The 24567-nt window shown below is 46.3% G+C and overlaps 1 protein-coding gene across 13 annotated transcripts in view; it reads left to right on the forward strand.

Moving 5' to 3' along the window:
- Positions 1 to 24567, forward strand: part of LOC147898793 (Pseudouridine synthase family protein) — a 126400-nt gene that overhangs the window by 69616 nt on the left and 32217 nt on the right. For all 13 annotated transcript variants that reach the window (XM_087379788.1, XM_087379786.1, XM_087379785.1 and 10 more), the window contains one exon: positions 21017 to 21140. In XM_087379788.1, coding sequence (XP_087235914.1) covers positions 21017 to 21140 — 124 coding nt within the window. The remainder of the gene's footprint in view (positions 1 to 21016; positions 21141 to 24567) is intronic.

A 24567-nucleotide genomic window follows, 5' to 3' on the forward strand; every position in this document is an offset into this window, starting at 1 on the left:
CATGCTTCATATTCTGTAAAAGGAATTGGAGATGTGCAGCTCACATCCATTTCCAGCCATCCTATCACTCTGACAAATGTTCTTTCTGTACCTGGCATCGAAGTCAACTTGATTTCAATTTCAGCAATCGCTACTTCAGGTTTCAGAGTAATTTTTGATGGCTACAGATGCCTAGTATATGATCTTCGTGATGACAATGCCATAGTTCTCACCGGCACTTTGCAAAAAGGGCTTTATCACCTTGATCATCATCCAGCTGCACTTTCTATTGAAGCATTGGCTATTTCAGATTCACAGCTTGCTGAAACTCATCTTTGGCATGAGAGAATGGGCCATCTCAATTATAGAGCTCTTGCAAAGCTACATTCATAGCAGATGGCAAATGGTGTACCTCAGACTCACACAGTTTCCAAACATGTGTGTGAGGGTTGTCTTTTGGGTAAGATGCATCGACTTCCTTTTCAAAAGAATTGTCCAAAACTCTCACAAAGGAAATTGGAGCTAGTACACAGTGATGACTGTGGCCCAATGAGGACAAATGCCATCGGAGGATACAAGTATTTCATGACTCTCATTGATGATTTCACAAGGTATTGCTGGGTATATCCTTAAAAGGACACCACTGGCCCAATGAGGACAAATGCCATTGGAGGATACAAGTATTTCATGACTCTCATTGATGATTTCACAAGGTATTGCTGGGTATATCCTTTGAAGGCCAAATCTGAAGTTTTCTTATGCTTTCAGAGATGGCTGAATATGGTTGAGAATGAATCAAGAAACAAGCTTGTCACCCTCAACACAGATAGGGGGGGTGAGTATATGTCAAAGGAGTTTGATGCATTTCTATCGTCACGGGGCATTATTCACTCACGCACTACTCCTTACACTCCTCAGCAGAATCCTGTTTCTGAAAGGAAAAACAGGTCCACAATGGAGATGGCCAGATGCATGCTTAAGGCCAAGTCTTTGCCCAATAAATTTTGGCTTGATGCAGTAATGTGTGCCAACTATGTGCTGAATTGATCACCTACACGGGCATTAAAGACTATTACACCTTATGAAGCATGGAAAGGCAAGAAGCCTTCACTTTCACACATGAAAGTTTTTGGGTCTCTTGCATATGTTCATGTACCATCTCAGCTGAGACATAAGCTTGATGAAAAGGCAATCAAATGCATATTCATTGGTTACAGCGAACAGAGCAGAGGGTATCGGTTATATCAACCAAATATTGGGAAGATTATTGTCAGTAGAGATGTGATCTTTGCTGAATATTCAGCTTCTCCTCTTGTGGACTGCAAAGCAAAGCCAGATGTTGACATGTTTGATGCCTTTGAATCTTGGTTACCTCTGCCATCATCAGAGGAGGATTTTGAGCAGCAACATGAGCCTCCTGCAGGCCCTCCACTAAGCAGTAATCAGCCCCAACCTCATGCTGATTTGCAGGTTTCTCTTCCAGCACAAAATGATCCCATTACTCATGATGCAGTCATTGAAGAAAGAGCTGTCAATAGACAGCAAAGGCAAGTTCCCAGATGGCTTCTTGATACATTGAGGGACAGCAAACAAGATCAGCCTTTTGCTGCCTGGACAAGATCATGGAATAGACAGCATGGTCACTTTCTTAAGTTTGCACTCCTTGCTACAGCTTGCAATGAAGAGCCTTTGTGCCATAAAGATGCTTTTGACAGCAAAGAGTGGATGGATGCAATGAAAGCTGAGTTACAATCTATTGCCAAAAATGACACATGGGAATTAGTAGATCTCCCACCTGGCAAGCATGCCGTTGGAACGCGGTGGGTCTACAAATTAAAAAGGAAATCTGATGGCAGCACAGATCGATACAAAGCCAGTCTTGTTGCAAAAGGGTATGCCCAACAACAAGGCATTGACTTTGAGGAGACATTTGCTCCCACATCCAGGATTACTACCATTCGATGTGTCATTGCCATTGCAGCCCATCATCATTGGCAAGTGCACCAACTTGACATCAAGACCGCTTTTCTTCATGGGGATCTGCAGGAAGAAGTCTATGTCACACAACCTCCTGGCTTTGAGGTTGTTAATTCTGAAAATAAGGTATGCCGGCTTAGAAAAGCCCTTTATGGTTTGAAGCAGGCACCCAGGGCATGGTATGCCAAAATTCATGCACACTTACTATCCCTTGGTTTTCAGAATAGTCCCATAGAACCCACTCTTTATTTCCATGGGAGTGGATCTGATTTTTTAGTGCTGATTTTATATGTGGATGATATGCTTATCACGGGCCCAGATACTCAGCAAATTGCAGCTTTCAAGGCTGATTTGCAGCAGATTTTTGACATGTCAGACATGGGACGGCTCCATTATTATTTGGGCATTCAGTTTGCTCATGTTGAGGGGGGTATCATGATGTCTCAGTCCAAGTATATTGGACAGCTCCTTGATCGTTTTCAGTTTGAGGATTGCAAGGCAATCTCTACTCTAGTGGACCTTGGCTTCAAATTCTCAGCTCATGATGGGAGCCCACCATGTGATATCACTCTTTATCAGCAGGCTGTCGGATGCCTTATTTATTTATGTCACACCAGACCTGACTTGCAGTATGCAGTATCTCAGCTCAGCAGATTCATGCACATGCCCAGTTCACAGCATTGGCAGGCAGTGAAGAGAGTCTTCAGATATCTCAGAGGCACTTAGGATTTAGCCCTCTTCTACGGTGATTAGGGTTCACTTACCATGGATGCTTACACGGATAGTGACTGGGCAGGATGTTCCGACACCAGAGTGTCACATACTGGCAATTGTTTTTTGCTTGGCAATTCATGTATTTCTTGGCTCAACAAGAGCAACCAACGATTGCCACATCTAGCTGTGAGGCTGAGTACAGGGCAGCTTTCACCGCTACAGTAGAGTGTGTTTGGCTTCGACAGTTACTTAAAGATCTTGGTATTTGCCAGACATCCTCCACTATTGTCTACTCTGACAGCCAGAGTGTTTTGGCCATTGCGCGTAACCCAGTGTTTCATGCGCGTACCAAGCATATTGAAGTTCACTATCATTATGTTCGGGAGCGGTTGTTAGCAGGAGACAGAGTTGTTCTATCTTCCCACAGAGGACAACATCGCAGATATGTTTACAAAGGCACTTCCTCGTCCCAAGTTCGAAGTCTTCCGACAGGCTTGACACTTGGTTCCCTTTGTTAGATGATCTGACATTCCTTGTACATTCATAGGTGGCTATATCCTTTTGGATGAACATGTGCCACCATGACCAGAAACTACCAGGTATTCTGAGACGTTTCCAGAGTACTTCAGCCCATCCCATGGAGGGGGGTTTGTAGGCCATCTTCTGGTGGTTCTAGTGATGCCCTATAGGCCATGGTATGTGCCTTGTAGGGATAAGTGTAGGCACTTATAGTGTTAGTGCCTTCTAGGCCACATAGGACACTTAGTCCTAGGTCTAGGTACAAGTACTTTGTACTTGTGTGTTTTCAAGTTATGTAAGATTTGACGTGACTACTCAACAATTGACTCGTCTTGTACCTGCACTCTCTCTCTCTCTCTCTTCGTTCCGTACCTTCACCATCAATGGCTGTAAGTTCAACTTCTCCTGTACCACGAACTGAATAGGAGGAGTTGTTGGCACATGTGACCTTTTTACCAACGGGTGGTGGATGCAGAGATGTGAAGAGACACTTCCTGGAAGTGATGTGCTTTGAGGCACCGCTGTCAAAATACCATGTATTTTGTGTCTAATTGACACTGAAAGCTGATGCATCGTTGGAAGAATCATAACTGCATGTTAGAAAAGCAAAAGTGTCATCCATCATTACAAGTGGCTGTACTATCCCGAGCAGCCAACTGAGAGTCTGAAATGCAAGACAAGAAGGCATAGTCGTGCTCCACAAAGTTGGCTGTAGCTTGCTCATTGTCAGATGCATGAGGAGCTGAATTTGAGACAGCCATACCGGAGTTGTTTTTCTTTTCTTTTGGAAGCCTTTTCTTGCATTCTCCAATGTAGTGACCTGGCTTTTTGCAGTAATGACATATTTTCTTCTTCTTGGGCTTACCTGCATCACCCTTAGCCTTTTGAGAAGGCTGTCCTGAACCACTGGAAGGCTGATTTGCTGAAGTCTTTGCCTGTCCCTTTACTTTAGGCTTGAATTTTGAAAGCATGGCATGTTCACCTGCTCGTGAAGCCATGTTTTTCCTGGTCTGCTCTTCCTGCAGCAGAAGTCCTATCAACTCCTGAAAATTGAGAGGATTTGCACCCCCCCTCAACGACAAATTCAGCGAGGTATGAAAGCTAAGATAAGACTCAGGAAGAGAATTCAGAGTAGTGGTAATCATCCCTTAATCATGAATGATCTCATCAATATTCAGCAACTGCTCTCGTAAATCCTGTAGCTTTGTGAGGTGCACAGACATGGAGTCACCCTCTTCCATATGTGTATGAGACAATTCTCTTTTAAAAAAAGACACCGTGGCATCATTCCGAGCTGCATACATGCTCTCCAAAATATTACATGCTGCCTTTGAGGTCTTACACGACCGGATATGCGGAATGATGAATCCTTTCATTGAAAGAGAAATACACGACAAAGCTAAAGCATCACGTGAATCCCATCTCTTCTGCTTTGGAGTGGTAGGTATAACTGCACCAATAACTTGTGCTGCAGCTGTACCCTGTGCATGACCTCTGCCTCCTCCTTGTCGGGGAGGGGTATTAGGTGCCACATTTGCTGGCTGGAACTCATCCCCATTTACATAGTCCCATAAATTATGAGAAATCAGAATATTGCGTACCATAAAACTCCAGAGGGAGTAGTTGGTACCATCCAGCTTATCCTCTTGTGAGAGACCACTGAAACCGAAATCATTCTGATTTTGCTGGGCCATGTCTGAGAAAGAAAATACAGCAAATGCAAATCTGAATTCCCTTGCTGGGAATGGAGTGCACAAATCCCAAAACAAAACAGCCAAACACTGGCTAAAAATGCAACTCAAATCTCTGTAATGTCTCTGTCAGAAATCTACTAGAGCATCCAATCTCTCCCAAAACCTACCACAAGTGCTTCAAAACACTCACAGAAAGGCAGTGTGAACTGAAACCTGTCAAATTGCTCTCCCAACACAAAAGCCCCAATTTCTGGCTTGAAATTGCAACCAGAAAGGGGCAAATTTACTAAAAGCCCCAAATCTGCAATTTCCGAGCAAAAGCCCCAAATTTCAGACCAAATCTGCAGATCTGTCTGCAATGCTTGCTTCAAGTGCAGCTCCGAATTTCTTCAACACCTGCAAAGTGTTTGCAATGTCTGCCCGCGAATACAAAATGCCCCAAATTTTCTACAAGAACTACGCCAAACAATGGCTATCTGTAAAGAAATATCTGCCAGACGACCAACTTCAAGAATGCCTGCAGGAATGAAACCTGCTCAGAAGGCCAAATGCAAATGTACGAAACTTTTAGTACGAAACTAATAGTACATTTGACATATGGATGTATGGCCTCTACGGTGACTGTACGACAAAGGTATGGATGGCCGTACTGTACAGACAAGCTGTGTGTTGCAGGTTGTACGGCAAAACAGTACGGAATGTACGGCCAAGCTGTACGTTGAATGTACGGAAGGTACGAAGACTGTACGGAACAGTCCGTACGTCTTGTACGGAAGGCAACCAAGGACAGTAGTACGGACAAAGAGCTGGTACAGACAGGTACGGTGTAGGTATAGTACGGGCTGGTATGGAATCAGTCAACGCAGGTTGTACGACGGTTGTATGGCGATGCAGAAAGTACAGTACAGGCGGGAGCTGAGACTCTGTCCGGCGTACGGCGCTACTGTCAGTTGTACGGCGTACGGCAGAACGGCGCGTGCAGTACGGACGGGAGCTGAGGAAGTAGCTGTACGGAGCAGGCGCAGAAATGTACGGACTCCTGACGAAGGTTGCACGGAAGCAATCCGTACAATGTACGGACTGTACGGACAAGGAGCGGGCTGAAGCTTTCGGGCAAGGAGCAGGGAGCAGGGTCAACCTGCTCTGATACCAAATGTGGGAATATGGAGAGAGCAAAGTGTGAGAGTAGGAGCAGGAGAGTGAGAGAGCTGAAAATGATAGTTGCAATAAGATGAGTGTATTACAACTGAATAGATTGATAGGTTTTGTCTAAGTGACAAAACCTTATCCTTCACTAACCGTAGTTAGTGAACTAATTGTGGTGAGGGGGAAAAACCTCTAAGTGAGGGAAAAGTGTCCCTAACCTACTTATTACATTACATTGGTCACTGCTAAATTATAACAATAATTCTAACAAAGGCGAGGTAGGCGTCGGCTAAGGCAACGGTGATGGGTGACGATGGGACAAACGATTGGCTGAGCAACGAGTGGGAGAGCTGAGCGACGAACGGGGGAGAGAGAGAGAGAGAGAGAGAGAGAGAGAGAGAGTCTATTATCGTCCGCTGGAGACCAAAAGGTCTATGGGACAGCAAGAAACCCTCTAGTACATCTACTTTAGGGAGGGCACATGGCAGGTCCCAAGGAGTGCAAAAGCAACCCACATTATTTTAGAGTACCTACATAATAGTATGAAAGAGTAAACAGCCGTAGATCAGTTTAAGACTGAGAGTCTTTTGGTTTTGATTTGAACTCTCTGATTAGAGCTACGCCTTCATGGTAAACTGCCCATTTCCCATCCTTTCTAGCAGCCCTGACTAATTCAGTTGCCTTAGTCTTGAGTTGAGCTTGTCTGCTATCCATACTTTGGTACCCTTTTGCTTGTAAGATTGTCGAAGGAGCTTGATCCGCATATCTTTTGACTTCAGTGTAAGAATTGCATGACCTTTATAGTGCATAATAGAAGTTGGCGTGGAGTCGTCATCATCCTACTCATCATCATCCACCCGTTCAATGTTGGGCAAGCTTGCTTTGATCTTTGTCAATATTTCACTACTATATGTGTCCTCCTCTTTGTACTAATCTTCTGGGAGTCCCCCTATTCTAATCTCCAGCGCATTATCACTTCTAGCTTCGTGTTCTTTAATCTCTGCTTGAATATGAGACTTACTGGCTTTGTGTCCACTTCCACAATCACTTCCTTCTTAGCAGTTTGTACTTCAATATGAACAAGATCTTTGACTGTAGAGAGGATAGGGGGGGAATCCTTATAAGATTTTACAGCCTCATCAATTGCTGCTTGCTTACCAGGCCCTTCTAGAATGTGAAGTCGAGCCTTTACTCCTGCCAGTTCAAATCGTAGCTCTCTCATTGCTTGCTACAGATAAAAAATCTGATCCTATTGCTCAAGGATGGGTCGCATTTGAGCCTTCTTGTTGGTAATGCCGTGCATAAGGAGAGGGTGTCATGGGTGCAACTGTAGAGTACCGAGTCTTGATGGAGGTTGAAGGAGTTGAGGGGGACTTGGAGGAGAGGGTAGGCCAGTCCATAATTTGCTGTCTGTTGAATCCCCTAACTGAACCTTACCCCCGGATTGGGTTGGGAGTTTAGCCCAACTCGGGGTTAGGGTTTGTGTGTTTGCTGTTGGCTGAGGCAAAGGGCTGACGGGCTATACGGACGGAAAGGTGCAGATGGGACGGTACGGACCGCGGGGGGGGGGGGAGAGAGAGAGAGAGAGAGAGAGAGAGAGAGAGAGAGTTTATTAAAGTCTTCGCAAGACCGATGGGTCTATGAGACTGTGAAAAACCTGATACAAACGAGCTGTGGTAGTGGAGCTACTAAACGAGCATCCATACCAATGCAAAATGCAAAAAATGCAGAATGGCAATACTAAGTTCTAAGTACAACATAGTCATGTCGATGGTCGACTATATATCAATCTCAGCATCATCATCATCATCATCATCATCAGCAGCAGCAGCAAGACATCGGGATGGATGAGGCAATGGAGGCATGAAGTCAGCAATAGAGTGCTGTCGGCCACTCAAAGGTGCAGTCCTGGCACGTCTCCTGGTCGTAGCTCTGCGTCTAACCAGGGCTGTGACCCCCATCGGTCGGGCTTCGACTCTAAACAAGGAGGGGATGTCCCCAAGTGTGATTTGTGTGTTAACCCTCTGTTTGAGCTGTCGGGTCACAGGCTCCGGGTCATGGTCATGTCGAGGCCTCGTCTCATGGGAGTCCATGTGATCTGGCTGGAAGAACTCCGTGATAGAGCTCTGAGAGGGATCAACCAAGGAAGAAGTCTGCTCTTGTCTCCGTGCTCGGAGTATCCTCTCGCGGTGTCTAAGTTCCTCATGAATGAAACCTACAAAACACCGCTGGTCTGGGTAGGAGAGGAAACGGGCCAAAATCCCATAGCTGAGTTTGAAGAGGCATTAGAAACGCCCTCGGATCTCATAGTAAACGGGACACCTGAAGATGAAATGCTCCTTTGTCTCAACCTCCTGCATGTCACACAATGTGCATATACGCCTCTCCCTAGGTAGTCGCTCTGCTCTCCCGCTCTCGATACGAAGTTTGTGTGTAAGAGACTCGGAACTGCCCAAGAGAGATCCTCAGCGAGTGGGGTAGATGATTCTGCGTGTATCCTGGTGGGTCAATGAAACCCTCCGCTGTGATATGTAAGAAGTGATCTCTGTAGAAGCTAAGCTTCACTGGGAGCTCACTCGGTCCCAACCAGGTCCTGAATGTGTGTAGCTGTAATAGATCCTCACGGATAACTTAGTTGACCTTGTGTGATAGGAGGGGAGAAAATGGAGTATCCATGCTGTATTGGAAGGGAGGTAGTCTATCCATGTGGAGCCCTAGTCGCTTAAACCATCTCTTTGTGCGTGCATACCAGCACCTCTGGTCCCCACTTGCTACAAGTGCCATAGAAGAGGATAGAGCTATCCATGGTAGCCTGCTACGCCCAGAGGTGTAATCCCCATACTCCTTGACTCGGTATAGATACGTGATGACCTGAAATGCAGCATCTAGCTGTAAAGGGGGTGACCCAAACTCATCCTGAATGATCTGGTGAGGAACGGATGGCTTACCACAAATCATCCTTGATGATATGAGAACCTGTAGCTGCTCCACACGGGCCCACTCTATATCTGACAAGTCTGGCTCCCAACATGGGCTGCCATACATCCCCACTGGGCGAACCAAGGAGTCAAAAAGCAACTCCTTGGTACGTGGATCCTGAAAGTGCGAGCGGAAGCACTGCCTCTCTAGTCTGGCCAATGAAGCATACCCTCTGCTCAAGCGTGCCTGCATTGCGGGTCTCATAGTGAAGATGGGTCCGGAAAAGATAACCCCAAGATATGTGTATGATGAAACTATCTCAACAGGTGAGCCATCAAATGTGAATTGCTCCTGGTGCATGATGTCTCGAGATGTATTGAAGATCATGACCTTGGTTTTACCCAGGTTGACCTTCAAATCATGAGACTCACAAAAGATCTATAGTGCGTCAAGGTGTCTCTGGAGCCCCTTTGCTGAGGAAGGCAAGAGAGCCACACCATCTACGTAGAGTAATATCCGGATCAACGTGCCCGCAAGAGAGCAACCTACCCCCCCCCCCCCCGTGTTTGCATCACTGTCTCAAGCTCGTCAATGTAGAGGCCAAACAAGGTAGGCGATAAAGGACACCCTTGTTTGACCTTGATAGTGCTCATGATCTCGTCTGTCCACCCAGATCTTGCCCGGGGACTCTGGCTAAAACTCTCTTGTAAAGTGCCATGACAGCCCAAATGATCTCCTGGTCATAACTCAAGTCTCTCCTCACCCTTAGCCTCTCCATGAGCTGATCTACATCGACATTGGAGCTGCCACTGAAGACTTTGGAGCTGATCTACTTTGGAGAGGAAGAGGCGACTGTTGGGCGACTTGTCTTCCTCAATTTTCGAACTGTTTTCCTCCCGTTTTTTGTCATGAAGACTGTGTTTTGGGCTGGATGACCACTCTTCTTCAAGTGTTCAGGATCCTAGCTGCTGTTGGGGCAGGCGCCACCTCATTTCGACGCTTCTCCAAGGTCATTTTGACTTCAAAGAACTGTTAGAACCAACCGCCACACTGTTTTTCATGATTTCTGGTTTGGTTGAGGTTGTTTTTCAGATTCCGCCTTCATATTTACAGTCGGCCACCCCTATTGCTGCTGGAAGACACTCTGAAGAGCAACTCCAGTGTGTAGGCGCCGTATGAGGCGAGCTCTCGGAACCGTGTCAAATGCCTTGCAAAAATCCACAAAGCAACAATAAACCCTCTACTTCCGTGCCCTCGCCTCCTCGATGATACATCTGAGGATGAGAATGTGGTCCATGGTACCATGATCACGCCGGAATCCGGCTTGTCCTGCTGCTCTAAGTCCTCGACACTCTGCAAATCTGCTAACCTCGGAATCAAGTACTGATGCATAAACCTTAGACATGACATGTCCAATCATAATGGTCTTGTAATTCTCCGGGCTCATGGGATCCCCTGCCTATTAGATAGTGTTAATGGTCCAGGTGCGTGGAAACCCCAAACAAACAGCTTCATTAAAGAGCTTTGCTAAGATCGGGGCTAGGAGGTTAATCCCATATGCAATGAACTCGGTGCATAGCCCCTCATGATCCTTCGCTCGGCCATTATGAAGTTTCATTACGGCATCCTTTACCCCTCCTCTAGTGAAGAGGGTGCAGGATGTGGGGTGTGGCATGTGTGAGAGGTTAGGGACTGATTGATTTGGGATGTCATAAAGTGTGCGTGCATAATCAAACCAGATCTGAGTGTCAGTGAGTGGTGAGGGGGACCGTCCTAGAAATCTCCGCCAGAAGTCCTTAGAGTTGTTACTAAATAAATAAAATGTTCAGTGGCTCCTTCTCGTTTCGACGAACGAAGTCTAGTTTCTTCCTCCGTACCAGTCTATAGTACTCGCGTAGCGTATTTGGTGCGCTCGGAAGACTGTTTTTTGTTTTGAATCTAAGATGATGGCGTAAAGCCTTACATTCATCATCGTACCAACTATTACATGATACGGTCCCAGGGGGTGGTGGGCGGGTGGAGCTGGTGGTGTGGGGGAAAGCGTGAAGGGCAGCCTCTTGTAGTGAGTGGGTGACCAGGGCAGCACGATTCTCTAAAAGGGGTATGAAGTCAATATAAGCGAGAAGTATGTACAGATGGCCAGAGTAAGTAGGTGAGTGATCACGGTCAAAGTGTATATCGTGGTGGTAGGTGGAGTAAGAACTCAGTGGGGAGTGGAGATGCTAAAGAAAAGATAGGTATGATTAGCCCCTGGAGGGAGAGGTGCTACAGTGAAGTCAGTGATGCGAGATGTGAATGCAGGGGATCCCATGATGTAATCAACAACGCTGGAGCCTCCCCCATGTGAAAAGCACGTGAAACCACCTGAGGCGGGCCATCTGTCAAGACCATTATAGATAATGAGATCATGCATTGTGCTGAGGTCTAATAGGGCCTGCCCATAAGATGTGAATGAACCTCGTCTGTCAGCCAAAACCTGTAGCATACCTGCCTCCTCAAGGTCAATGTCTGGAAGTAGAGTAGAATCATCCTTGAAGTTGACGAATGGTACTTGACGGGCGCCTATCCTTGCGTTGAAGTCCCCCACTAGGAGGACTTCTCCACGACTAGAGAAGTCAACGATGGACTGATAAAGAGCAGCAAATGGGTATGTCTCATCCTCACCTCGGATATCTCTGGCAAAGTGGGAGGTCTCGGGGGGGAGTAGCAAAGTGCAACAAATAGATCTCGTCTGTCCATGTGCCGAATCCGGATCCACCCCCGAATCCGGATCCAAAGAAACTTGGAATGGACATCTCTCTGCTCTACTGAAATGGTCCCCAAAAGTGTGGATCTGAAAAGGACTACAACTCCACCTGAACCTCGAACTCCCCTTGTATCCCTCGTCTCATCTCTGTAGGCAAACTCCCATGTATATCCGCTGACTACTGGAAGTGGGCGCTCCTGGACTCTGATGTGTCTCTGTTTAAAAGACTATGTGGTGACCTGTATAGGACTCCGAGAAGTTCCTTGGTTCTGACCATAAGGTAGCATTACAGCTACAAATGGTGTAGGATAGGGTCTTGGATATGTGAGTCTCATAGACCCCGCTTCCCTATGTAGGGGAGGGGACAGGTGTCCTACGGGGGCCTATAAGAAGTCGTCCCTCTTGTACCACTGCCCACTTCCCCTCCTTCCGGACCCGATCCCGTTGTTGCAGCAAAGAGCGTCTCTTCTCAACCTATAGAGGGATGAGGTCCTCATTCCTGCCGGAGCTACAGGATATCCTATCTGAGTCCCTGAATGAGATCAGTCTGCTCCCAGATGGCCCGAGCCTGCTCCTATATGATGCGGTTTTGCTCCTGGTTGAAGTGGACCTACTCCTGTGCGAAGCGGGTCAGCTCCATCTCGCACTCATGGAAACTATGTATCTCCATGAGCAAGGTCTCCTAGGACTCTAGTGTATCGGCCCACCCGTGTCCTAGCTGAAATTGTGATGGCTGTGGCATGAAAGTGTGGGGCTGAGTCCAGAAGCTAGACGGTGACTAGGTGAACTGGGTGAGGAACGGAGACGACAGTGGAATGGATGAGGCAGTTCCAATGGGATGTGGGAGCGTGGGCTGACTGAGAGGGAGAGGGGAGAGTGAAGCGTGATGCGGAGCAGTGTGTGACACCTCTGAAGTAGGTGTCATAAGTGGTGCAAGAGCTGTAACAAGAGAGGAAGGGAAGGAAGCAACCGGCGCCACGGGCATTAGTATGTCACTGATAGTGGATGAAGCTGTAGCTGGGGATGTGGGGGCTGTAGCTGAAACTAATGCTGAAGTGTAAGCTGAAGTCGAAAGTGAGGATGCAAAGGGAGCCGAGACTGGAACTGGAGCTGAGACTGAAGCGGGGGCTGAAGTCGAAGTAGAGAAAGAGGGGGCTGAGGCTAGAACTGAAACTGAAACTGTAGCGGGGGCTGAAGTCGAAGTAGAGATAGAGGCTGAAGTTGAGGCTGAGGTGGGTCCCGCCTTTGCTTTGCTGTCTACCCCGAGTCCACTTCGGTTGTAACGTGTGTTCACATTCTCAAGTTTCAGTTGTGTCGTTTGCTTTTTGTTGTTGTTGTCGTCTTTCTTGGCTTTGTTCCCCATTTCTCTTGGACTGATTTGTGTCTTCTTTGGTGCAAGTCTTAGTGCCCGGAGTGGGAGCACCAGCTCCCCCCCCCCCATGGCGGGAGGCATGCCCAGGACGAGGGGGTGTAGTTGGAGGTGGCAGTTAGAGGTGGAGAGGTTGAGGCGGCGTAAGAGGGAGGGGCGAGCCTAGGTGGAGAGACCTAGGCGGGAGGGGTAGAGCAAGGAGCAAGGAGGCTGAGGCGGAGAGGGACGGAGGTCCTAGGCCTAGGCAAGGAGCCTAGGTGGAGGGAGGCTGCTAGCGGGAGGGGCAACGCGCAGCATCAATGGGAGGCGCAGCAGTAGCAGCAGCGGGAGCAGCAGTAGCGCCAGCGGGCGGAGGAGCGAGTGGAGAGAGAGAGAGAGAGAGAGAGAGAGAGAGAGAGAGAGAGAGAGAGAGAGGCTTCAGAAGTGTGAAGCGTGTAGAGCCTCAGGAAGTGAAGCGTGAAGCTATATAGCCTCAGGATGTGAAGCATGAAGACTACCAAGCTCGAAGGTGGCCTGAACGTGAAGCTTGTACTCAGCTTTGGAGCTTTGTCATACTGCTGGAAACGAACAACTATATTTCTTGAGCTGGATGCTAGCTAAAGGCTGAGTGGGTGAGGGGGGGCTGAGGCGGAGAGGCTGAGCGGAGGGGAGGCAGAGCAGGTGAGGGTTGGCTGAGGCGGAGAGGCTTAGCGGAGGGGCTAGCTGAAGAGGCTAGTGGAGAGGCTGAGCAGAGGAGGCTAGTAGAGGGGTAGAGACTGAGCGGAGGGGCTAGCGGGAGAGGTTAGCGGGTTTATCAGACAAAGTACAAAATATATGTAACTCATACAAGCCACTGTGGGCTGAAGCAAAGGGCTCACTAAGGCCCTTGCTGAGCGCTAAAAATACCAAAACTAGTACAAATTAGTAATAAAAGAGCAATCAGGTGCTGCTTAGAGCCAGAGCTCCAAGTACATGTGCAAGTTCTATATAACCAGGCTCCTTGATGGCACTCTGATGTGATGTAAAGAGCTCACGTATCTGCGCCTGCTGGGCTGTCTCCCGCGGTGGCAAGGGGTGCGGTCTCATGGATCTCTGTATTCGATGGGCTACATCGAGAGTAATGCCTCCTCTCTGGTGGTCCCCTCTGAGGAGGGCTGAGATAGGCCGGACCTCAATCGTGCATGCTCTAGTCGCCCCACGTGCTGTGTGGTCTCCGCATCTCTCGCCCAGCCACATCTTGGTGACGGGTCTCACTGCTGATCGATAGTGCTCTCGTCTCCTTGAGCTCCTCCCCCTCGGTCTCATTTGGTGCTGGCTTGGATGCATTAAAATCAGTGATGCGTCTACGCTCGGTTTGGCTCGAGGTCTTGAGGCATAATCTGTAGCTGCTCTCTAGCCTACCAAAAGGAAATCTCTGTGTCTCCGCATCTCAATCAGGTAGAGCTCAATGCAACCTGGTCGAGGAAATGTATCAGCCATGTGAGTGGTCCGAAGCCAAGCCCCTCTTGAAAGAGACACTGGTATCGCCCTTGGATCTCATAGCAGGCTGGACAGATGCATAGAAAATGCTCCTTTGTCTTGACCTCCCCCATTGTGCATAGTCTATAGACTACCAGCTCTCTAGGTATGCCGGCAGCTCTCCCTACCTCAATCCTCAATTGGTGGGACGAGACTTTTATGTGTCCGATAACAATCCGCAATGCGTGTGAGACTCTCCTATCCTCCAGGTACTAGGGCCTAGTGATGAGACCATGCTTCGATAGCCTTAGAAGGTGGTCATGATAGAACTGGGTCTTAGTGGGGAACTCCTGGTCTTCCCCCCATGCTCGAGATGTATGGAGCTGAAGAAGGTCTAACCGTATGATACGGTTAATCTCATCATGTGGAATGAGCTCAAGTGGTGCATCCATGCTGTACTGAAAGGGGGGGAGCCTATCCATCTGGATGCTGTGCCTGTCAAACCATGTGGACACCCGCGCATACCATGCTGTATCAAAGCCTCTCTCTGCTAGTCGTCGGGATGACTCCAGTGCTAGTCTCGGAAGTCTCCACTGGGATAGGGTCCAAACTCTGTGTAAGAAAGTCATGGTTTGGAAGAGGGCGTCCACCTAGAGAGGTGTCATGGTGATCGCCCTCTGATGGACTCATATAGACTCATGACTCCCCAAATCATGACCTCTGGGAGATATAGCTCCTGTAGTCGCCTGATCAAGTGAGAGCATGGGATTGTGTCAAAGGCCTTCTAAAATTCCACGAAGCAAGTGTAGATCTTCTGGCACCTTGACTTTGCCTCCTCAATGATGGCTCTCAGGGTAAAATATGTGGTCCAGTGTGGAGTGCTGTCTCTAGAAGCCTGCTTGTCCAAGAGCCTGTTGTCCATGGCCCTCTGTATGGCTACTGATCGCCCTCCCTAGTACCGATCCATAAATCTTAGCCAGAGTGTGGCCAATCATGAGAGTGCGGTAGTTCTCGATATCCATGGGGTCTCCCGCCTTATGCATCGGTACAATGGTGGTAGTGCTCCAAGTAGGTGGGAAACCGTGGCATACTGCATGGTTGAACAATTGCGCTAGAACTGGGGCTAAGACCTCCTATCCATGTGCGAAGTGCTTTGTACGTAGCCCCTCGTGGTCTGGTGTTCTCCGGTTCTACAGACGGAGGAGGGCATCCCTCACCTTCCTATGTAGTGAACAAGTGACAAGTTGTGGGTCTGGGCAAAGAGGACATATCTGGTGGCATCTTACCTGGGATGTCGTATAAGGAGCATGTATATCTGTGCCAAATCTCCGGGTTTATGACGGGGATGGGCCACTTCCTCTCTAATAGGAGTCCCCAGCCGATAGTTGGGTCTCCCCCCTCGAAACGATCCGACCAGCTCATGCATCCTGCGGGTGAGAAAGGTCCGCTTCTTATGTTGTGTCATTCGACATGAGATACGGTGCGCCTTAGATGAGGTCAGGTTTCCTAGGGCTTGCTCGTGTGTGAGGTGAGCTCTCATCTCTTTACATTCATCATCATACCAAGGGTTCTGAGGCATCTTCCCAACAGGGGCATGTGTGGGTCGAGTTGTGGGGAACGATACGATGGCAGCCTCGTGGACTGCTGAAGTCAAGGTGGCTGAAACCTAAGCAAGGTCTACCTCAGCTCCATGTAGGGTCGGAAGCTGTCGAGCTAAGAGACTCACGTAAACCGGATTGAGAGCCCAATCAAAGTGAACGTGGATCCGAGTGGGTGCCTAGAGTACTCTCTCTGTGGCTAGCTTGGTAGTGGAGATACAGAATGACAAGTATGAGTGGTCAGCACCGGGGGGGGGGGGGCGGTTGGTTGTAACAATTAAGTCGTGGATCTGAGGTACGAAGGCAAGGGAGCCTATCAGGTAGTCCACTATGCTTGTCTCCCCTCCACGTGGGAAACAAGTGAGCCCACCGGATGATGGCCATCTCTACATACCATTATATATGATCAAATCATGAACTGCTTCCATCTCAAGTAGGTATCTCCCATATCCTGTCACATGTGGTGCATCTGCTGAGTGTCTCACTATCCCAAGCTCGGCTGCATCTAACTCTGGTACTATGAGGGAGTCAGATGCAATGTCAAGTAGCCCCACCTGGCTGTCCCTTGTGCATGCATTGAAGTCACCAAGGAGGAGAGTGTCACCCTGTCTAGAGAACTCTGTGATATCATCGTGTGTATACTCTCATATGGGCTGTTCCCCTCTGTAGTAATCTCACATGCATAGGATGATGTATCCGGGAGGAAGTAGCACACTACAATGAAGATGGGACGTGCCTCTCATAGCTGAATCCTAATCCACATGTGCCGTGCATGCTCCTCCTTCCTTACCACTGAGAGGAGTGGCCCGAGGGCTGATTTGAAGAGGACAGCCGCGCCCCTAGAGCCTCGCACTCCACTATCCCGCCTCAGTTCCCTCCTATGGTGTCACCGTGGGCAGCCCTCTCTCTGGGCTCTCATGTGTGTCCCTGTCAGTGTATGTCTCCAAGAAACCTCCTGGGTTAGACCAGAGGGTGCCATTACAATTCAAGACTGCCATTTTCTGACCACTATGTGCACTCATCCTATTAACATCCGCAGAAGACTCAAAAGACCTGTGGGACCGATGAGCAGCTTTTACACTTGATCCCCAAATGAGAGTGCATGAAGCATCTCCATGGGCATCTCCACTATTAGTGTAAAGCATAGCTATTTTCTAATGCTAACAGAATATGGCTTTCATTTACATCATTGTAAGACTGAGAGTAGATTTCAATTCCCTGAGAAGTGCTTCCCCTTCTCTGTAAACAACCCATTTGCCCTTCTCCCTAGCTTCCTTTACTTTGGTGAGTTCCAAGTATCTTTGTTCAAGTTGATTCTAAGTGAGCTCTTTTGAGATCCAAATCTGAGTGCCTTTTAATTTGTGAGTTAACCTTAGAAACTTCATCTTTTTTTACAAACAATTTGAGCATGTAAGACCTCTTCTGATTGACCTCACATATTCATCAAAGTCCCATTCAACACTAGGTATTTTCTCTACGAGGCTGTTGATTTTTTTTTTTGTATAGCCTTCTTCATTTTACCATCCATTTCGCAGTCCCCCAATAAGCAAGATCAAAGCAATGTTAGATCGTGACTTACGTTTTGTGATCTCCTCATAAGGGTCGACTTTGATAACCACGTTGTCCAAATCTTCTATCATCTCTTCTTTCATTGACTTCGTTTCAGTGTTGATCATTTCTTGAACAGTAGAAACAAATTGTGGTACAGGAGGAGATGGCAATGTTAGATCTTGCCTTACGTTTTGTGATCTCCTCATAAAGGTCGACTTTGTTAACCACGATATCCAATTCTGCTATCATCTCTTCTTTCATTGACTTCATTTCAGTGTTGATCATTTCTTGAACAGTATAAACAAGTTGTGGTACTTTCCATATTATGGAATTTCTTCTCCATTACTGCCTCAAGTCAAAGCTTGACCTCTCTAGTTTGTTGTTGTAGCTGAAAGATCTGCTCCTACAATCTTGAAATGCTTATAGGCCTGTTGTAATGTCTTTGGTGTCTATTCTCAAAGGGGATTGCTGTAGGAGGGGAGGTAATGGCAGAGTATGAATATTTGCCTGTTGGGTCAAAGCAGCAAAGACCTTCATTTGGGGAAATTCCATCTGCTCCATGTTTGCCCTTCTGAGGTACCCCCAGGTGGGACTAACCTTTGAGTTGGGCCAAGGGCTCAGCCCAACTCAAGTTGAATGAAGAAAATAGGCATTGCCCCCCCGTGCCCCCCCCTCCAACCCCTGCTCTCTCCGTGTCTTGTTTAAGAGGGTGTACAGTTGGAGCAGAGGGGTGTATGAGCTGTATGAAATATTTTACGGCAGCGCTACGGGCCTGAGAGGAGGAACAAGTACCAATCTATCTCAGAGATAGATCTGCCCTCCAAAAGGGAATGCCATACATCACAACTGCACGAATGAGAGAGTTGAATACGACAGACTTGGTTCTGGGTCTTTAAAATGGTGATCAAAAGCATTGACACTTAAGTTTCGCAAGTGCAGCTCAAATCGGCCTGCATAGCTAGTCTCATTGTGAAGATTGGGCCAGAAAAGAGGACTTCTAGGTATGTATAAGATGCAACAATCTCAACCGTTACCCTGTTGAAGGTGAACTGCTCTCGATGTGTGGCTGCTCAAGATGTGTTGAAAATCATGAGCTTGGTTTTACCAAGGGTGACCGTAGATCCTGTGTCTCTCAAGAAGTATGAATTGCATCCAAGGTTGCTGGAGGCCCTCTACTGATGAGGAGAGTAGAACCAAATAGTAGAATTGGGATCAGAGATCCAGCTAAAGGAGAGCCTGCTCTGCCTAGTGTCATGATGAAGGACTTGAGCTCTTGAGCTCATCAATGTATAGGCCAAAAAAGGTTGGTAATAAAGTGCGCATGATCTCCTCTGTCCACCTAGTCATCATCTTGACCATACATGATACTGCTCCGGACTGCATAGATGACGTCCATCCTATTGTGTGCTGATGTCGCTATGGCATTCATGTGTATTTTGTTTACTAAAAGAGGATCCTTTGTCTAGACAAGGGCCTAAACAGTTCTCATTTGACGACTTGAAGAGAAGAATGCTGAAAGCATACACCCAATGCCAACCTAGCAAGGATATCATTGTTTGTATACATAGTAATATTATGCTCTCTATATATTGTTCCAATGGATAACTAAATCCCAGTAGTATGCAAAGTAGCATAACCTAACTGATATTGTAGTCTACTGATGTTTGAAGTGCTTGTCTGAACTAGTGATAGTGGAAAATGCGTCCAAGGACATGATATGCTCCATGTCAAAGATGAAAGCACCAGTGATGGATTTTGAAATGATGTATGCAATTGTCTTTTATCCAATCGAGAGAGCAATTCGCCAAGTGTATCACTGATGTGATGAACTGGCTGTTGCCAAAGTACTGAGCTGATATGGCACACTTGCTGGGAGATCATAGCAAGCATTGATCGTGGCTTATCTAGAGATCCAGCACTTTGTGGTTCCCAAGTCCATTCTTCTCACACCATGGCCGGTATTTGAACAGACACTCTACACACTTTGATGTCATCTTGTCAACCGTTGAGTCTTGAAGGGTCATCCGGGGCTGCTTTTGCAGGAGGACCTTTTTCTCAGGGAGTCAAGAGGATGTCCTTTTCTCAGAGGTCACTACAGGTTTGAGGTGGCACTTTCAGCGTAAACCCCGGGTGTTTGTTGACCAGGGCTTGACCCTGTGTGGTTTTTTTGCGTGCTACGCATGGTGTATTCTTGCCTTGAAAACCCTGCTCTTGGGGCTTTTTTCATACTCAATGGAAGTCGTTTTCTTGGGAAAAAAAAACTGACTGGGCAATTGCATGAGCTGAGGACGATTCATGGTATGTGTACATTATGCTTCCGCCTCAGGATGTGCATGCTGGTGTGAGCGGCATACATCTAGCTTCTACGAAACCCCTAGAATAATCAAGAACTGGCCCAAGATTTTTTAAGATTGCTACTCCTACATCAGAAAATATGATGCATGTCAGTGGGGAGGACTCAAGCCCACAAGATGAGAAATCTTGCCTCTGTTATCTTTCATCCCGGCACACTAAAATGCAGTGTGTGTGCGCGCACACACACACACACACGATAAAAATTCAAAAACCACTTACACATACAAAAAGTAGTGCATATACATAGACTATGTACACAGTGCACACACATTGCACATACAGACAGAGTATAGTGCATTGTGCGCACACATACATATGATTAAACAAACCAAAAACATATATACATACAAGAAATAGGGCACATGCATAGACTATAGTACTCAGTGCACACACATACACATACATAAACAAAGAATCAACCCCCCAATAAAACTATACCAATTTCTTTTTTAAAAAAGTCAAAAGGGAGAAAATTGTTTCCTCTGGAAGTGCCACGTTTTGCATGTTTCATAGAGATGTTTCTGCCAGAAACTTCTCGTCGCTGTTGACTTGACAAAATGCATTTTTTGGTCCCTATGTGTGAGACTACATCTGGGAATTGCTTTGCACTCTGATATTGTCACATTCATTCACAGTATGGATTGATGCATGTATTGGATCTTGAGAAACCTTCTCGTTTTCTGATGAGTTTCATTCTCAAAACCATTTGGGACAACACAGTGGATGCATTGTGTTTGAAGCGCTTGATGCAGCTTGATTTTGAATTGCCACTGTTTGTTATGAGTGGGATCTTTTGCAGTTGTACAGCTGAATGAGTTTTGTTCTTATTTCTTCCATTGAACTTTTTATCTCTAATAAAAGGATCTGGAAGAGGTTATATATAGAGTGCACTGACATTATTTAGGGTTGTTTTGTTGATGTTATCATATGATAGTGACCAGTGTGCACAGTTGATTGGCTACTTTGCTTGTTATTTGAGCTTATGACAGTGAATATTTTCAATATCATGCAGGCAGTGGAGGAATTACTCAATGTACAGAAAACAGTGAGAAAGCCACAATATGTTATGGCTCCACATACAAGTCTTGTTTTGCAATCCTGCGAGTTCGAGGGTCTATCATTTTCTTGCTCTCCAAGTAAACTCCTGTCTTCCGATGTTTTTTCTCTGCTTCCGCAGGTCAATTAGCATCACAAATTGTAAGAGAATAAATATTGGCATTAGGCCCCCCACTTGGATCCCTCCCTTTTCAATAGCCCTTCGATCAAACAAAATCATCGACTTTATGCAACCTTGCATTTTGGGGTTCACTTATGTCATTGTCACGACACAGTCCATGCAGGATGCCTGCCATGATTAACTCCTCACTGCAGCCACCAGTAATAAACCGTATATATTTATTTCTCATCTCATGCTTCATGTTTCTTGGCTCGCTTCTGCCTCTTGCTAGCCACATGTACATGCTCTAGCACCCTGCATCTGTAGGAGCATATGCAATGGTATGGTTATGTGGTCTAGTGTTAGTATAATTAGCTAAAGTTTATTATTTTTCTTGTTTATGGGTTCAATATATAGCCCATCCTTTTTACTTTCATTCTACCTCAGTTGAGTTGTTGTGAAATACACTTTTAGTGCTATGGAGTTCTCCACCTACAATTGGTATCAGAGCTTTGGATTTCTTTTAGCCTGGAGAGAGTAAGCTAATATATTTTGGTTGGGAAAGTTTTGCTGGATATAGTTTCGGGGATGATGAAAGAACTCTTGCTCTTACTATTGCCAGCAAGGCAAGCAATCATGTCTCTTCTTCCAGTTCATCCCCTTCTTCCATGGAGGATTTGATCAGAGGAATGTCCGGAGAGGCATATTATTAAAAATATCCAGTTGTGCACACATGCAAAGGATGCTAGGGATATATTGACATGCATGTATCATGTTAAGAATCAGGCAAGGGTCATTGCTTTGGCCAATCAACTTAAAGAGCTCAAAATGCAAGATGGTCAATCCATGATGGAGGGTGTGCTAAATATTGCAGATTTGAGGGATTACTTTGATATATTGGCGAGCCCATTGAAGAGACAAAATTGGTCTCAATGTCTCAACAGCATGGCCCCTTCATATGAGCGTTTGTTACTTCATGGAGTATCCCCCTGAGGTGGCTCGCCGCTCCAGTCTCATTTGATGCGCTGGTGGGTTTGTTATTGTAAGAGGAAGGGTTTCCAAAATTTCCCATGCTTGCAAGTATGGTGAGCAAGCATTAGTTTCCCATAGCAAGGATGGAAATGTAAAAATGGTATATGCAATTATTGCAAGCAGCCGCCTGGTCACTTTATTGCAGAATGTCAACAGAGAATTGAAAATTAAAGAAAGAGACAGGGCAATTCTAGCAGTAATTTTGTTGCACCTAACCAATGAGAACACCAATTCGCAACTGTGGGCTCATTGTGTGCAAGACGATAAGGATTTTGTCTTTGCCACAATTGATGAGATTCTTGCAGGAGGGACACCCATGTAGGTTGGACATAAAAGTCCTTTACTTGATGCCTCATTTTCAGTCAACGATATTTGGTTTTTAGGTAGTGGCGCTTCCAACCACATGACTCCTCGCATGGAGTGGTGAAGCATCAAAGATGTTCTTAGAAGGCAGGTTACATGTGCCAACAAGTTTCCTAAGACATCACAGAGGTTGGTGATATTCCCATTGTATTGGCCAATGGCAAGGCAAAAATACATACGTGATGCGTGGTATATTCTAGATTTGAGAAAGAATCTTAATTCTATTCCAGCCATTGCTCATGACCAACATATGTTGGTGGAGTTCTCAAGATGTTCAATGCAGAATAAAAAATCCAAAAAAGGGTTATGAGGTGGTTGCGACCGGCACACATGAAAGGGGTCTTTACAAGCTTAATGCAGAACCTTTATCCCTGCATGCTTTGGCTATCTCAGAGTCTTCAATAATTGCACTTTGGCATGCTCGGTTTGGTCATGTCCGTCATAGAAGTTTGGCATATTCGTTCAATCATAACATGGTTGAGGGGATGCTTAAATTACAGCAGCCTGTTTTAGATTTTATGAAGGATGTGTGCTTGGAAAGTTGCTTTGGCTGCCTTTTCCCAAAGATTGCTCGGTGAGAGCTACACAAAGGTTGCAACTTGGCACAATGATGTTTGTGGTCCTATAAGCATTTTCACCCATAGCGGTATTTTGTTTCAGTTCACATGTATCTTTCTCATGAAAGAAAAATCTAAGGTGTTTCACCGGTTTCTTGAATTCAAGGCTTGGGTTGAGAATCAAACTAGTTCCCATATCAAAGCACTGAAAAGTGATAAAGGGGCGGAGTATATGTCTACTGCTATAATATTTGAAGAAACATGGGATCAAGCATCAAATGTTAGTGCATGACACTCCACAACAAAATGGGGTTGCAGAGAGAAGGATAGTTTACTTATGGAGATAAGAATTTGTTATAAACAAGGCTGTAATTACAGCCACATACACTTTTAAAAAAGATGCCGGTATTGGTCAACATCACTCCATTTCAGGCATTTTATGGGTACAAGGCTAACATTCTTCAGACTTTTTTGATCAGTGGCATATGCTTCAGTTTTATAAAAGCAAAGCTCAAAGCTTGATGAGGTAGAGTCTCCCATCTCAAATGTTTCAGACGAGCATAAAATTATTGCGATGAACAGCAACCATTGGCTTCTGAGCCCATCATGTACAAACTTCGTGAAACACAAAGTGAAGGTGGGACAGCCAGCAAACCACCACCGGGCAAGATTGACCCTTCAGGACATTCCAGGTCAACTTTCTATGGGAAGGACAAGGGCATCCACAAGGCAAAGCCAATCAAGAGGTCAACTATGCATTAATGAGCACTGTTATGGATGCGGAAATTGAACTTCAATCCCTCATGGAAAAAGGATCATCCTCATTGCAAAAGGCCATGAAATATGAGATTTATTTCTTTTTGCAAAAAAGAGACTTCTATTAAGTATTAAAGAAAACCGTTAGAGCAAGCTCCATACGGGAATACGGTGTGTGAAGAATTTTGAAAACCCCAAACTTGTCTTGTACATATGTACATGTGTGATGTTCAACTTGTGTGTGTGCTTGCTGGCGTTCAATCAGATTTTGTGTAAGCAGCTTTCGAGCACTTCATGGTATCGAGGGTCGGGATTGTGCTCATCATATGTGAATGGTCGGTGGGCAATTAAATGCTAAATGACTGGTGGCATGTATTTGTGTGCACATAGTCAATGAATATGTGCTTAAGTGCCTTGGTGTATGAATTTAAGGGAATATCTTTGAGAGTGGTAAAATACCATTGTTGAGGTGGTTAAATTGATTTGGAAAGGAGCATGCATGCACGTGGCTACGTGATGAAGGGGAGATCTGGTCTAGAAGCTTCACGTGAAGGGAGGCTCTTCTTGATGAAGGTGACGGCGAACGAAGCGCAGAGGGGGGAAGGAGGAGTATCCGACGGTCTAGCTGGGGGAGCGGAACTGTGAGTTCATGAAGGGATCGTGGGCACTCGAAGGATCTCAGACGACAGAGAGGGAGGC

The sequence above is a fragment of the Dipteris shenzhenensis genome, chromosome 9 (genome assembly GCF_047967505.1).
Source record: "Dipteris shenzhenensis isolate YYH24624 ecotype China chromosome 9, Dip_SZ_1.0, whole genome shotgun sequence".
In the NCBI taxonomy this organism is placed as follows: domain Eukaryota; kingdom Viridiplantae; phylum Streptophyta; class Polypodiopsida; order Gleicheniales; family Dipteridaceae; genus Dipteris; species Dipteris shenzhenensis.